At 38.7% G+C, this 15,939-nt stretch overlaps 2 protein-coding genes across 2 annotated transcripts; one reads left to right on the top strand and one right to left on the bottom strand.

Annotated features, from left to right (window-relative positions):
• Positions 1–1,995: 1,995 nt before the first annotated feature.
• LOC147381028 (anthocyanidin 3-O-glucosyltransferase 5-like) lies at positions 1,996–3,537 on the top strand. The gene has a single exon (XM_086430928.1). The coding sequence runs from the start codon at positions 2,054–2,056 to the stop codon at positions 3,479–3,481; it is 1,428 nt and encodes a 475-aa protein (XP_086287054.1). The 5' UTR covers positions 1,996–2,053; the 3' UTR covers positions 3,482–3,537.
• A 9,811-nt stretch (positions 3,538–13,348) lies between these two features.
• LOC147381027 (anthocyanidin 3-O-glucosyltransferase 5-like) lies at positions 13,349–15,109 on the bottom strand. Its single transcript, XM_086430929.1, has one exon. The coding sequence runs from the start codon at positions 15,020–15,022 to the stop codon at positions 13,613–13,615; it is 1,410 nt and encodes a 469-aa protein (XP_086287055.1). The 5' UTR covers positions 15,023–15,109; the 3' UTR covers positions 13,349–13,612.
• Positions 15,110–15,939: the final 830 nt, after the last annotated feature.

The raw sequence follows: 15,939 nt of genomic DNA, 5'->3' as shown, positions 1-15,939 counted from the left end.
TGTGGCACTCAAAAACATGATCCAATGCCACGAGGTTGTACAGTACGAAATTCTATGAATTTAAAAAAAAAAATTATTTTTCACCGTTGAATTTTAATTTTTAATTTGGGTATTCAATAGCCGTACATTTTCAATTCCATGGAGCAAACTCGAAAAGTTTTTATTTTTTTAATATGAGTTTTTTCATAAAATCTAAAAGGTTGTGGTGTTAGATTAAGAATTTGATAATCCATGTGGTCTCAATGATCCATTTTAAGATTTTAAATTTTAAAATTGAAATTTGTTGGCATAGGACATGCACGTAGGAGAGAGAAAATTTATCTCTATTATTGATGTCATTTGCTCCACATGTCAAACGGTTGTTGGGCTGTGACATCAGCAATCATTTGATATGAAGCGCAAATGACATCAGCAATAAGAGAGGAGATTTTTCTCATGCTCACGATGGAAAATGAAAATTTTCTAATTAGATCACCTTGTGACATTCAAAAACGTGATCCGATGCAACAAGGTTGTAAAGGACAAAATTCTACGTATTATTATTATTATTATATTTTAACTTTATTTTTCATCGCTGAACTTCAATTTTAAGTTTGGGTATTCGATAGCCGTCCATTTTCAATTCCATGGCTCAAGTTTGAAAAACATTTTTTTTTTCTAATTTTTAGAATATGCATTTTTTCATAAAATCTAGATGGTTGTAGTGTTTGATTATGAATGCGATGATCCATGTGTTCTAAAATATCAATGACTCATTTTAAGATATTAAATCTTAAAATTGAAATTTGTGAGCAAAGGACGTGCGGGTAGTAGAGAGAAAATTTTCTTTATTACTAATGTCATTTGTACCATATGTCAAATGATTGTTGGACTTTGAGCAAATTTGCTCACCGCCCTTTGAGCTAAAAATCATTCTTACGTGGCCCTTCGAGCATTGTTATTCTTAGACCCTAATGGTAACTAATTAATTGGGTGGTTTTTTAAGATTGAGGATCTCCATCAACATGACTGTTATACTCATTTTCTTAGGGATACATTTTTCTTGAGAATCCCTAACATCACAACGTTCAATGTTGACGAAGTAGGTTGGAATTTTCCAATTAATTGATCCAAGTTGGCTAATAAGGACTTCAATAATCCATCCTTTTGTTTTGTTTGAACCGTACAAATTTTCTTTTGGAGATTGGTATTGACATTCTAGTGATTAGAATTTTCTTCAAAAGTACTTCAATTTTTAACCGTGTGTTCAAAAGAGGCGGCTCGTGTTTTATGCCTAATAATATCAACTCCCACACGTGAAGCCCTTTTATTCTTGGACTTTTCTAAGCCTCATCTCACTGTTTGAGACTCTCCATCAAACAGACGGTTGAGATAAGAGAATAATTAAAATTTTCTTTGACTAACCTTACTAAGTAAGAACCTCTCCTTAACTAAGAGTCCTTGCGCTCACCTCGTCACATTAAAAAGAAAAAATAAATGCTGAAATGATGAAAAAGTATTTACTGCGATTCTCACAAATCGGACGTGGGATGTGCACATAACCATAAATGTATTTTCTCATGATACAAGTAAAAATTATCTATAATTATGAATGCATGTTCACATCAAAAATGTGAGAATCACTGTAAATCTAATGTTACTCGAACATAATTCCATTAAAAATCATGATCCGATGTTTTAAGGTTGAAGGGGATAAAAGTATATGAACTTTTAAAAAAAATATATTTATTTTTTACTGTTTAATTTTAATTTTAAATTTAGAGTTAACTGAAAGTTCGATAACTAATTCATTTTCAAAACCTTGGATCAAACTCAAAAGAAATCAAAAATCTTTTTTTGATTCTAAGTTTTTCAATGAAATCTGGAGGCCTGTGCTAGATTGTTAATGTGGTAATCCATTTGATCAAAATGACCCTTAGTAAGTTTAAATCTTTGCTAAGTTAGTAAGGTTTAAAAGTTTCTCTTAATTATTGTTCCTCCATTGTCTCTATCGCTCTACATAAATAGAACATCATGTGCGCATAAGAAGAAGAAGAAAAACCCTATCAACACAATGAACTTACACGTGGCAATACTTCCTAGCTCCGGATTGGGCCACGTCATCCCCCACCTCGAGCTCGCTAAGCGTCTAGTCACTTTTCATAACTGCCACGTCAGCTTCTTCGTCCTCAATACTGAAGCTTCAACTTCGACAATCAAAACCCAGCTCCTCCGTTCAACAACCATTCCTGATGGTCTCGACATCGTTGACCTCCCTCAAGTCAACATCTCCAACCTCGTCAAAGAAGACACCCAAGTCCAAACTCGAATCTCTATAATTATCAGAGAATCTCTCCCCAATATAGAATCGGTGATAGTTAAGTCGGCTCGGCCAACGATCCTAGTTGCCGATTTCTTCGCGACCGATGCCTTCGACATAGCTGACAAGCTATCTATCCCAAAGTACATATTCTTCACTTCGTCGGCTTCTGCTCTCGCGTTCATGATGTACTTGCCAACACTCGATAGAGAGATCGATGGCGAGTTTGTTGATCTCGAGGAACCAATTCAAGTTCCGGGTTGTAACCCGATTCGAGTTGATGATCTGGTTGACCCAGTTAGGAATCGGAAGAATGAAGCCTACAAGTGGTTCTTACACCATGCAAGCAGGTTCCCTATGGCCGATGGGATTCTAGTTAACACGCATGAAGATTTTGAGCCCAAATCACTTAAAGCCTTGAATGAAGATCCAATCCTACGGCAGATACCTACACCGCGTGTCCATCCAGTGGGCCCAATTCTAAGGTCAGATAAACAAGAACTTGTGAAATCTGAAAGCTATTTGATGACGTGGCTAGACATGCAGCCGTGTGATTCAGTACTTTTTGTCTCGTTTGGGAGTGGTGGGACCATGTCACTCAACCAGGTTACTGAGTTGGCGTTTGGGTTGGAACTGAGTCAGCAACGCTTCATCTGGGTAGTTAGGAGACCTGAAGAAGCCAAGTCATCAGGGACATTTTTCAACGTTGGAAGTGAAGACAATGATCCATCTGATTACCTTCCTGATGGGTTTCTAAGTAGGATCAAAGGTGTAGGTTTAGTAGTCCCAACGTGGTCCCCACAAACAGATATACTGAGCCACGTGTCAACAGGTGGGTTTCTATCACACTGTGGGTGGAACTCGACGTTGGAAAGCATCGTCCACGGTGTTCCCATGGTAGCGTGGCCCCTATTTGCTGAGCAAAAGATGAATTCGGTGATGGTGACAGAGGAACTTGGGGTGGCGGTGAGGGTTAAGGTTGATAGAGAGAAAGGAGTGGTTGGACGAGAGGAGATTGAAAGAGTGGTGAGATTGGTGATGGAGGGTGAAGAAGGAAAGGGTTTGAGAGAGAGAATTAAGGAGTTTAAAGAGAGTGGGTTGAGAACTTTAGAGGAAGCTGAGTCATTTAATAATTCACTCTCACATGTGGTTGAAGAATGGAAATGTAGTGTTGAGGATTAGTTGATGTAGGGGAAGATGGCACCTCTCTAGGGTTTAATATAGTTTTCCTTAGTTGTGGAGACGGAGACGCAAACATTAAAAGTCGTACATTTTAAATTTGCATACCGTTTGTGTTTTGATATTGTGTAACTCATTAATGGAATGTTTGAATGTTTTTTGTTTTTTTTTTTCTAATCAATAAAAGACTTACATTTTAAAGAGAAAAAGAAAATAATAGAAGTTTTGTACACGACCACGATGAAAAAGACAATGGGGATAACCTCTAAGATACAATTCTAAGTAGTATACTCAATTCTAGTGTGAATATAATCGTGATATTTGAGTAATGATTAAATGGCTCCCCCACGTGCCATACTCAATTGACTCCCCCGACGTGACATGTGTTAGAATCGTAGATTTATATTTCTCAGGATACATAAATGCACATCTCCATAAATATGTGCATTTATGTATCCCGAAGAATACAGATCTACTTATCTAGCACATGTCACGTTAGGGGAGTCGATTGAGTATGTCATGTGAGGAGAGTCATTTTATCACAACTCTTGATATATACATGGTGAAGCATCCATCTTTCCTAGAACTTATGAGCTTATATCCATATTTTGTGAAGGGAGCATTTACATGGTTTTGTCTAATGTTAGGCTATTAAATTGACCTAATATAATGATTTAAATGAACAATTCATATTATTATTTTTTTACTAATCGAGTGTCCGGGCCAATTTGCACGCATGAACTATTCAGATTGATCTTCGTTATTAGTTCAAATTTTCATAGTTAATTAAGAATGTCAAAGTGATTTAAAATTTTGGAAAGATGGTCTCTGAGTGAATCTTCCACTCTAGGGTCGAATCAACTCAACAAGTTAGGGATCAAGTCATCTCGGAATCCAATCTTGCTAGTCTAGTCAACTCAACAAGTTTTAAAATTATAATATTGTCATTAATTAACCAAATGAGACAAGAAATATTTGGGAATAGAAAAAAAAAAGTATTATAAGGTAAAAATTAAAAACAGCATAGTCAACATATTTATCTGCTGGCCATAAAAACAACTTATATTACAAATAGAAAGTTACCTAAACGAGACATGTTGAAGATGAACAACACTTCAAAAATTACAAAAAAGAGCCCAAAAATTCCAAGAACATATTTGGCAACCATAGATATATTCTAAAAACTTATTCGAAGACCCAAGGGTTTACATTTCCTTGCACATCTATGGTGAACAAACAAATATAAAGATATTTCATCTTCTCCTATATTTCCCATCAAGTTTCCTTGGATACACTTTTCTTCCATTCTTCAACAACTTGAGAGAGTGAATTATAAGAGGCCCCACCTTCGTCATAAGCTCTCAACCCACTCTCTTTAAGTTCCTTAACCCTCTCTCTCAAACCCTTCCCTTCTTCACCCTCCATCACCAATCTCACCACTCTCTCAATTTCCGTTCGTCCCACCACTCCCTTCTCTCTATCAACCTTAACTCGCTCTGCAACACTGAGTTCATCCGTAAGAATCACTGAGTTCATCTTTTGCTCCGAGTGAAGTGGCCATGCTATCATGGGTACACCATGGCCAATGCTCTCTGGGGTTGAGTTCCACCCATAGTGTGATATAAACCCATATGTTGACACGTGGCTCAGTATCTTTGCTTGTGGGGCCCATGTTGGGACCAATAAACCTACGCCATGAACCCTACTTAGAAACCCATCAGGCAAGTATTCTGAGGGATCATTGTGCTCACTCCCAAGGTTGGCAAAGTCTGCTGACGTCACACTTTCAGATGGTCTCCTAATAACCCATATGAATCGTTGTTGACTCAGCTCTAACCCACAAGCCAACTCAGTAATTTGGTTGACTGACATGGTCCCAGTACTCCCAAATGAGACAAAAAGCACTGAGTCAGATGGCTGCATGTCTAGCCATGTCATCAACTCACTATCTGTTTCCATCACTGGTTTTCCCATTCTTATAAGTGGGCCCACTGGATAAACACTTGGCATAGGTTTTTGCCGTAGGATTGGATCTTCATTCAAGGCTTTAAGTGATACAGACTCCAAATCTTGACAAGTATTTATCAAAATCCCATCAGCCAAACTTAACTGATTTGAAACATGTAAGAAACACTTGTACCCATCAACTTTTCGATTCTTGACTGGGTCAACCAGGTCATCGATTCGAATAGTTTTGCAACCCGGGACTTCCAACGGTTCCTCGAGATCAACGTACTCACCATCGATCTCTCTATCAAGAGTTGGCAAGTAGATTATGAAGGCTAGAAGGGAAGCCGGGGAAGTGAAGAACGCGTACTTCGGGATAGATAGTTTGTCGGCAATGTCGAAGGTGTCTATGTGTCACGGCCCTATTCTTTCGAAGCGAGGTCGTGCGGCGCAAGGGAGTCAAATCCACTTGCAATCCTGTAAAATGATCGTACACCACACACACGTAACTAGCAAACAAGTAAACAAGGTAAAGTCTGGAGGCAACTTTGTTTATATAATAACAATTACACGAGGTAACGCGTTACAAAAGCAAATAGATGCGTTACAAGTAATAAATGATCCTATGACATGCGGGACTTCCACGGAGCTGGGCTTCAACAACGTGGGTGTAGGTCAGGGATTTGGATAGCACTGACACCCTTCCTACAAGGTGTATGCTAAGTCTTTACTAGGTTTCTAAAAGGAAACATCAAAAGTAAAGGCCGGTCATACTCCCTTATTATGAAAATGTCACTAAGCTAACAAGGGTGCCTTGGCACAGGGCTGACATGTACCTCTAAGCTAACAGATATGCCCTGGTACAGGGGCTGACATGGCTTCATAACGAGCCTTACATGATATTACATGGGTGCTCCCGGGTAGCTCCGGGGCGAGCTTACACCTAACTCTAGGTGATAGATGATATGGTCGTTACAGACTCCCCCACCTATTCTGCAGACGTCCTCGTCGCATTGACCTGGCAAACTCTTCAATCGGCTGTTTGAAAGGTTGTAGGTTCTCTGCACTCTCCTGTGTAACTTCAAATTCTGGCATGTTCGGTGTGACGAAGTACTCCACGTGCTGCTGCTGTTGTTGCTGGATGGAACTGCTGCTGAAATGATGTCTTCGAGAACTTTGTCGACAACACGCTTTGGCTGAAAAATTGAATGAGAAGGTGTACGTGTTGGAATGTTGCGTGCGGGATCTCCTGGATCTGCATGGTACGACTTGAGACTTCTAGCATGGATGACAGTGTAGATGCTGTGTAACCTGTACGGTAACCAGAGTTTAGCAAACCTGTACTTCCTTGGACTGTGTTTCCTGTAGCCTGAAACAATAGTGTGAGAAGTTAAACATTGTTGGCTTGATATAAGTTCAAAAGTACTCTTATTGGAAGAAGAGTTCTTTTGAGAACTGGAATTGAACAAATTCGCCCAATTCTCATGATCGGCATTGGCAAGATGCCTAAAATACTCCAACGCAGAACTGAATCTCTCCGTTGGCCAAACTGATTGATGATGTATACTGTTCGGAAAATCGAGCTGGAATCCAAGTAATCTACACGGTTCGTTCTATAACTTCCCTGTGATTCTTGAATCTCTGACGCTGACAATACTATGAGGTGCATCCCAATTCTTGCTGACACTCTGACGAAGTAACTGAGGGGCTTCCTCTGCAACTTGAATCTTACAATAACCTGATCTCTGACCTAACTCTGAAGAACACTTGGCTGTCCCAAGCTTATCAAACAAGTTGGTACTCTGCTGGATCGGATACCTGTTCTTGATGGGGATCTTCTTCACTGCTCGATAATCGACACAACGTCGCGAAGACCCATACTTATGTTGCTTGCTCAACTCAGCTAGTCTTGGAAGATTTATCCTGTAAGACCTCTCTATATGAGGTGTGGCAATAGGTAGCAATTCATTCTGATGATTATTCGACCTACGTGGCTGTAGTGTCTTCGAAAGCTCATTTGCTATCACGTCATCAACTTCTGCTAAAACTTGTGTAAACTGTGTGGGAGTTGAACTATGATCATTTTCTTCGGCTTCAACTCTCAAGGAAGCAATGTACGGTTGCTTACCTTTCTTCAACTGAATGGCTGAAATCAAATTTCCCTCTTCCTTGCCTGTGGAGACAGGAACAAAGCTTGGACATTCACCTAACATGCCTAAGGTGTTGGCAAATGACATTGATACAACCCTGTTCTGTCGCATGAAATCCATCCCAATGACAACTCTGAACTCATCGAGCGGAACTGCGAGTAAATCAAGCTTACTCTTCCATGTACCTATCTTGACGGACATTGACTTGGCCGAACCTTGGATAAGAGTGGCTTGGGAGTTTACAGCTTTCATACAGCTTGAACTCTTATCGAGTCGGATATTGAGACGCCTCGCCTCTGCAGGGGTAATAAAGCTGTGCGTTGCTCCTGTATCAACCATTGCCTGGGTGATTTTCCCACCAACTTCAATATCGACATACATAAGACCCTTCCATTTCTAGATATTCTGAGTCTCAGATGTCTGCTTCATTGCATTCAGTAGATGCAAGGCTCCCATGTGAGGAGAATCTTCATGATCTCTCCCATTCGTACTCTCGTGACTAGGGTCACTCTAGGAAGCTAAAAGTGCAGTTAGTTTAGCTCGTTGTAGGCACTTAAATGTCTTGTGAGGCCTACCATATAAAACGCATACATGCTTGTGACGACGCTTGACTGGCGAGGTACTTCTACTCTGTAAAGGAGAGGAGTTCCACGAGGATCTCGGACTCGAACTCTTTCTATGCCCTCTATTATTGTCATTTGAAGATTTCTTTGTGTACTCAGGTTGCTGGTAGTAACCCTTTGACTGAGGATGTACATACTGTTGGCCCCCTCCCGCGGGAGTATAATCAGTAAACCGCTCAACTGCTGCAATTGCAGACCCGAGATCTTCCACACGTTGCTGTTAAAATTTTGTCTGAACCCAAGGCTTGAATCCTTCTTAGAATGAGAACAACTTGTCTTTCTCTGACATGTCACGGATATCAAGCATCAAGGCGAAAAACTGCTTGACGTACTCGTGAACTGTACCTGTATGTTGGAGTTGCCTCAACTTTCTGCTGGCAATGAACTCCACGTTCTCTGGTAAGAACTGGTGCTTCAATTCTTTTTTGAGGTCCTCCCATGTATCGATGGAACATTGGCCACTTTCCATCTCGGTGTACTTTGTCAGCCACCATAGCTTGGCGTCACCTGCAAAATACATAGAAACAGTTGTTACTTTTACCTCTTCGAAATCCGGACGAGCTGCACGGAAGTACTGCTCCATGTCGAACAGGAAATTCTCGAGCTCTTTCGTATCGCGAACACCATTGAAGGTGCGTGGCTTGGGTACTCGCAAGCACGAGGGAGAAGCATCACTACTGGTAGGCTATTCGTTACCGACGACACAGACCAAGAGGCTTACTTTCGTAGTGAGCTCCGTAATCTGTTCTTATAAGGCGGCTAGGTTGCCTCGGGTATCTTCCTCGAGGTCTGTCACTCTAGCTCTTAAGGTCACAGATTCTTCTTCCAGCGTGTGATGTCGACCATCTAATTGCACAATACCATCAACTATCCCGAATAGCATACCTACATTTTCCTCCAATAACTCAATGCGTTCCTTGTTTGTACGTGGTGCTGGTGTGTTTGGAGCGGGTTGGTCCGCGGTACTAGCAACTTCTCGTGCCATTGTTCGCGTGAACTAATGGAATCTCAGGGGAAGAGTTAAGGGGCAAATATCAACTGTGCTCAAACAACTGTAGCTCTCATACTAACTGTCATGGCCCTATTATTTCGAAGCGAGGTTGTACGACGCAAGGGAGTCAAATCCACTTGCAAACCTGTAAAATGATCGTACACCACACACACGTAGCTAGCAAACAAGTAAACGAGGCAACACGAGGCAAAGCTCGGAGGTAACTTTATTGATATAATAGTAATTACACGGGTAACGCGTTACAAAAGTAAATAAATGCGTTACAAACAATAGATGATCCTATGACACGTGGGACTTCCACGGAGCTGGGCTTCAAGGGCTTCAACAACGTGGGTGTAGGCCGAGGATTGGGATAGCACTGACACCCTTCCTACAAAGTGTATGTTAAGTCTTTACAAGGTTTCTAGAAGGAAACATCAAAAGTAGAGGCCGGTCATACTCCCTTATTACGAAAATGCCACTAAGTTAACAAGGGTGCCCTGGCACGGGGCTGACACGTACCTCTAAGCTAACAGATATGCCCTGGTACGGGGGCTGACATGGCTTCATAACAAGTCTTACATGATATTACATGGGTGTTCCCAGGTAGCTCTAGGGAGAGCTTACACCTAACTCTAGGTGACAAATGATATGGTCGCTACACTATGGCAAAGAAGTCAGCAATTAGGACTGTTGGCCGAGCTGAGTTAGCAAACACCGATTCGATACTTGGGAGAGATTCTTTGATGATTATCGAGAAACGAGTTTGGATATGGGTGTCTTCTTTGACAAGGGAGGAGATGTAAACTGGAGGGAGGTCAACGAGTTGGAGACCATCAATAAGGGTCAACGACTGGAGGAAATTGTATTGTATGGGTGAGGCATCGGTAGTGATGACGAGGAAAGTGACGTGGCAGCTGTGAAGGGTGACGAGGCGCTTAGCAAGCTCGAGATAGGGGATGATGTGGCCCATTCCAGGGATTGGGAGTTATACTATGTGCAGCTTCATGGTTTATATGAATTGAGAGAGAGAGAGAGAGAGAGAGAGAGAGAGAGAGAGAGAGAGAGAGGTTTGCATTATTAGTGAACTCACGTTTGCTTAATTTATACTAATTAGCATTTGGAATGTCAGAATTTTTTTTCCTTCTCAAATCTCATCTGGCCTCACAATAAGATTAGCACGTTATCTTTAATTGCATTATTTGATGGTTTAATACATTTTAATTTCTTAATTGGACTCAACTACTCTAGGCAGGGGTGGAGCTAGTAAGGAGCTGGTGGGGCAATTGCCCCTCAGAACTTTGAGACATACTTATAATTTCAACTAATTACATGCCCCATTTGCCCCCCCCCCCTCCCCCAAAAAAAATAATTTATAATCGAATAACATTTGGTCAATAGAGCTAAGGAAAAGATTGATGAGATAGGTTGCAATTGAGCTACTTCAACCTATAAGTCCAGCTGGATGACATCAATATTGTATCTCATATCACACTTTCCTGACATGGAAGTGTGTAGAAATCATAGATACTTTTTCACTTGTATCTAAATGAAAAGCGTATATGGTTCTTGCACACTTCCATGTCGGGAGAGTGCAATATAAAGTATAATCTTGAGTTCACTTCAACATTATTCAATATAGATATAAAATATTGGGTGGTGTTCAAAGGCCCTAAAGAGAGTCTAATATTTTTCAATATATGGGTTAGAAGTTTCAGAATGGACTGGTTTTTTTGTGAGTATAATTTTTATGGTTAGGGGATCATCCTCACCCTGGTACATATTAGTACTTTAGTTCATTTCTCCCTCTGAGTCAAAATAAAAATCAGCCTATTCCGAAACTTCTAACCCCATCAAAAGTACTGATTTACAAAAATAGGATGTCCAGATTCTTCAACTTGTAAGCTAGGGTTAGAAGTTTCAGAATGATCTGATTTTTAGTGAGGATGACCTCTTCACCATAGAGATCATCATCATAAAAAATCAGCTTATTTCAAAACTTCTAACCCATATTTTGAAAAATATTTGACACAATGTTTGACTCTCTCCGGGGCCTTTGAATGCTTTCCTAAGATATTACTTGAGATAAGCAAGGAACACAGTCTTCGACAATAATAATAACAATTATAGAGTATTGACGTTTCCATCAATTATGAACACTTCGAGATCACCAATGCCACAAGTTGAAAGTCTATTATAAGTGATGTCTTATTTGTCCTTGCACATCGTCATGAAAAAAATCTTTGAAGTTCAAGTTAGAAATCTTAGGTATAAAAAATCATAAAAAATAAAATAATAATGAAAGGTCCTACCACTAAGTGGTTTTTTCCCCCTTATTTAAGGTCTACTAACAATAATCCTTTCCGAAATTTACACTATTAGTCATGTTGGTTATTTGGAGATTTGTCGAATCTTCCTTCCATAATTGTAAATTAGTTAATCAAAGATTGCTTGCTAAATAATAATAAAAAATGTATGGTTAGTCATCCCGATGAATTATAATTTGGTGTATGTGATTTGCTCGGAATTATATATTACTCAATTGTTTCTTGATGTATACACATATAAAGCACTAGTTATTAGGAGTGAACAATTTATAATGTCAATTATTGCAAACCACTGATTAGTACATAATTGAATAGATTAACTTGGATAGTAGACAATTCTAGAAAAGTAATCAATATTTAATGTTCTTGGGTATTATTGATGTTTTAATATTTAATATAATAGTGTTGTGGGATATAAACTATAAAATGATACCATAGTTTTAACTTTTAAGATTTGTTAAGTCGATGTGAATCATGATAGAGTTGACTCAACAAAATTAAATAGTTGAGTCAACATGAATAATCTCTGAATTGGATAAATATTTTGATTGAATTTATATATAATATTTTGTAGAGAACAAATAATATATTTTATTACATATTTAAAATACTAAAAACTATTTTTTAAATTTTTATACAGTTAATATATCTTTATTTGATTTGCAAAAAGGTATTTATTTATTTGACGCATCATAAATCAATTGACTCACAAATTGTTGAATCGACTCGATAGACATTCGAATCTCATCGAGTTCTTAAATTTTAAAACTTTGGATAATACAAAAAATACTTTAAAAAAAGTCAATTTAGAATTTTACAGAGAATCACGACTGACCAATCGCATGAATTTAAATGTATTGAGGACATCCCCAATTTACAAAACTACTCACATTAAGCTTCGTGCAATTGGTCGGTTGGGATCCATAAATCTCGTAATGAATTTTCTGCAAAGAAAAAATCTCTCACAAAAGATTACGTTGCTAGTGCATAAAATTGTAAGAATTATGACTATAAAAACTAGGTGCAACTTGGTTTGGTTTGAAGTTAAATTGAAACCAAACAGATATAAGTCGGTTCTACAAATTTGAAATCGAAATCGAACTAACTATCCCCTAGAACCGAACCAACCAAATCGACATTAATTTGGTTCAATTCACGGTTCTCCTAAATCATAATGACCATTTTCAATGGTTCTAGCATTCAATTTATACGAAAAGAAGAACTTCAATCGTGTCGTCTGTAAGATCTTCAATGGGGGAAAAACTTCAATCGATGATATAGAGCTTTAATGAAAATCATTCGATTGATCCAAAATCTAATCAATTTCACTAACTTGCAGATTTGTAACATTCGTTACATTTGCGATCCTGTAAGGGATTTAATCCACTCTAAACTCTAATAGCTATAACAAGGTGATGTATCACATGTTGCCACTTGCACATAGATACATCACAAAATCTCTTAATGGCTAGCTTTTATTAGGGGTGCACATTGGATCGATCTAAACTGAACCAAACTAGTTAAGAGTGGTTTGGTTCGATTTTGTATAAAGTCGGTTTGGTTCTAGGTTAAAGTTAAAAAAATCGATTAATTAGGTTGGATTCTCGATTTAGGAGTGTCCTAGAATCGAATCAAAATACATGTAAGGGATGATTTGACAATTAAATATAAAAACATTATAAATTAATTTATTATATTAATTCAATCAATGACACAATTGTATTCAAATTAAATGAGACAGCTTTATTTTAAAAAAATAAAAAACAAAACAAAACAAAATGTCAACTTTATGTCAAATCAAATCAAAAATTAAATTGCTCAAGAGTCCTGCTACCCTTACTAACTTAGTGAGAAAACAATACCTTACCCAACTTTGTCCACGGTCAACATGACCTTGAGATGTACTTTATTAATAAGTCTACTACAATCCATCTCATTCAAATTAATCATTTTCTAACACAAATTACCTAAGAACATATTTTTCAAACATTGATCAATAATTCTAAACATAGATTTGAACCCCAAAGGTTTTACATGCATGTATTAACAAATCCATGCATGTATATATAACTATCAAACCATCAATTTGTTTCTAATCAAATTTCCCTCAATAATACACTTCTCTTCCATTCTTCAACCACGTGTGACAGAGAATTATAAGAGGACCCACTTTCCTCTAAAGCTCTCAACCCACTCTCTTTAAGCTCCTTAACCCTTTCTCTCAAACCCTTCCCTTCTTCACCCTCCATCACCAACCTCACCACTCTCTCAATCTCCTCTCGTCCAACCATTCCCTTCTCAACCTTAACTCGCTCTGCAACCCCGAGTTCATCCATAAGTATCACTGAGTTCATCTTCTGCTCTGAGTGAAGAGGCCATGCTATCATGGGTACACCATGGCTGATGCTCTCTAGGGTTGAGTTCCATCCACAGTGAGATAGAAACCCACCTGTTGACACGTGTCCTAGAATCTTTATCTGTGGGGCCCATGTTGGGATCACCAAACCTAATCCATGGACCCTACTTAGAAACCCATCAGGTAAGTAATCGGAAGGTTCATTGTGCTCTCTTCCAAGATTGGTAAAACTCGCTGACGTCATGGTTTCTTCAGGTCTCCTAACCACCCAGATGAATCGTTGCCGACTCATCTCCAACCCATACGCCAACTCAGTGACCTGTTTCAGTGACATCGTCCCACCACTCCCAAACGAGACAAAAATAACCGAATCTAACGGCTGCCTGTCTAGCCACGTCATCAAATCAATTTCTGATTTCATATCGGATCTTATAAGCGGACCCACTGGATAAACACGTGGAGTAGGTATCTGCCGTAGGATCGGATCTTCATTCAAGGCTTTAATAGATGTGCTCTCCAAATCTTGACACGTGTTAACCAAAATCCCATCGGCCAAGTGCAATCGACTAGCATGGTGTAAGAAGCACTTGTACCCATCTACCTTTCGATTTCGAACTGGGTCAATCAGGTCAACGATTCGAATTGGGTTGCAACCCGGGACATGAACAGGTTCATCGAGATCAACAAACTCGCCATCGATATCTCTATCAAGGATCGGTAAGTAGATCATGAAGGCGAGAAGTGTTGCTGGAGAAGTGAAGAAGACGTACTTAGGGATAGATAGCTTGTCTGCGATGTCGAAGGCGTGGGTGGCGAAGAGGTCAACGATGAGTACTGTTGACCGAGTTGAGTTGGCAATAATAAACGATTCGATGTTGGGGAGAGATTGTTTGATGATGATAGATGTGCGTATCTTGATGTCGTCTGTGGGAAAGATGGAGATGTTGACTGGAGGAAGGTCAACTATGTGGAGGTTATTGGGAAGGATCATGGAATGGAGGAACTGGGATAGGATAGGTGAGGCGTCGGTAGTGAGGATGAGGAGGCTGACGTGGCAATCATGAAGGGTGACGAGGCGTTTGGCCAGCTCTAGATGGGGTATGACGTGGCCCATACCAGGGATTGGAAGTATTGCTACGTGAAGCTTCATGGTTTTCACATACACGTATGCACGCACGTACGAACACACAAAGGGGGGAAAGAGAGAGAGAGAGAGACTGCGTTTTATTTACGAAGAGAGTTGGAATTAATGGAAGCTTTGGTTGGATCAAAATATTCGTTTTGTCTTTAGATTGAATAACTTATTTGAATTAGATTCGTGTTGTCTCCCTCAACACCATGAAATTATTATAAAAAAATGGAAAATGCTGGAATGACACAACGGAGATAAAAGGTGACACAAATGATGTGGTGGCGCCCACATAACCATAGATGTTTTTTACATATATCTCATGGAAAATCATCCACGATAGGGGTGTCAATGGGTTGATTCCGATTTGGCTCTTATGATATTTGGAACTATATTTTATCAGTTTCGGTTCTTGTCGATTTCGATTCCGATTTTAAAATAAGTGGAATCAGAATCGAAACCATCAAAAATCATGGGTACCCGTCGATTCCAATTCTTAATAATTGAATGAGAAAAATTATTTCAAAATCATTGTAGTAAAAAATTTCTTCTAAAAAATAACATATTATTTGTAAAGTATTAACTTAATAATAATTTGTTCCACTAAAATGATGATTTAATGACATTTATTTTCAAACATTAAAATGTATTTTCTTTATGAGTAATAAATTTGAAAAGAAATGACTCTTCTTAAACTCAAATATTTAGTTTATATGAAATTTGAAGAATTTTATATCATATATGTTAATTTTAAAATATAGGATTACCTTGAATCATGTATAATGTAAAAATAAATGACAAAATAAATCCATTCTGGGTACCCACGGGTACCCATTGGATAGAATCATCCTATACAAATTTAACATTTCTCTTCAGCATTTCATTACTTTCAACTTAAAATTTAACTCTTTATAGAAATTTTTAGATTTCTCTATGAA

This window comes from Akebia trifoliata, unplaced genomic scaffold (assembly GCF_017979445.1).
Source record: "Akebia trifoliata isolate Shusen 1 unplaced genomic scaffold, ASM1797944v1 Contig00815, whole genome shotgun sequence".
NCBI classification, from domain to species: domain Eukaryota; kingdom Viridiplantae; phylum Streptophyta; class Magnoliopsida; order Ranunculales; family Lardizabalaceae; genus Akebia; species Akebia trifoliata.
The sequence above is the reverse complement of the archived record's forward strand: the minus strand, read 5'-3'. Positions and strand labels throughout refer to the sequence as shown.

Excerpts from the sequence above, each read along its gene's own strand:
- LOC147381028 (XM_086430928.1), top strand. The coding sequence starts at position 2,054 with ATGAACTTACACGTGGCAATACTTCCTAGCTCCGGATTGGGCCACGTC.
- LOC147381027 (XM_086430929.1), bottom strand. The coding sequence starts at position 15,022 with ATGAAGCTTCACGTAGCAATACTTCCAATCCCTGGTATGGGCCACGTC.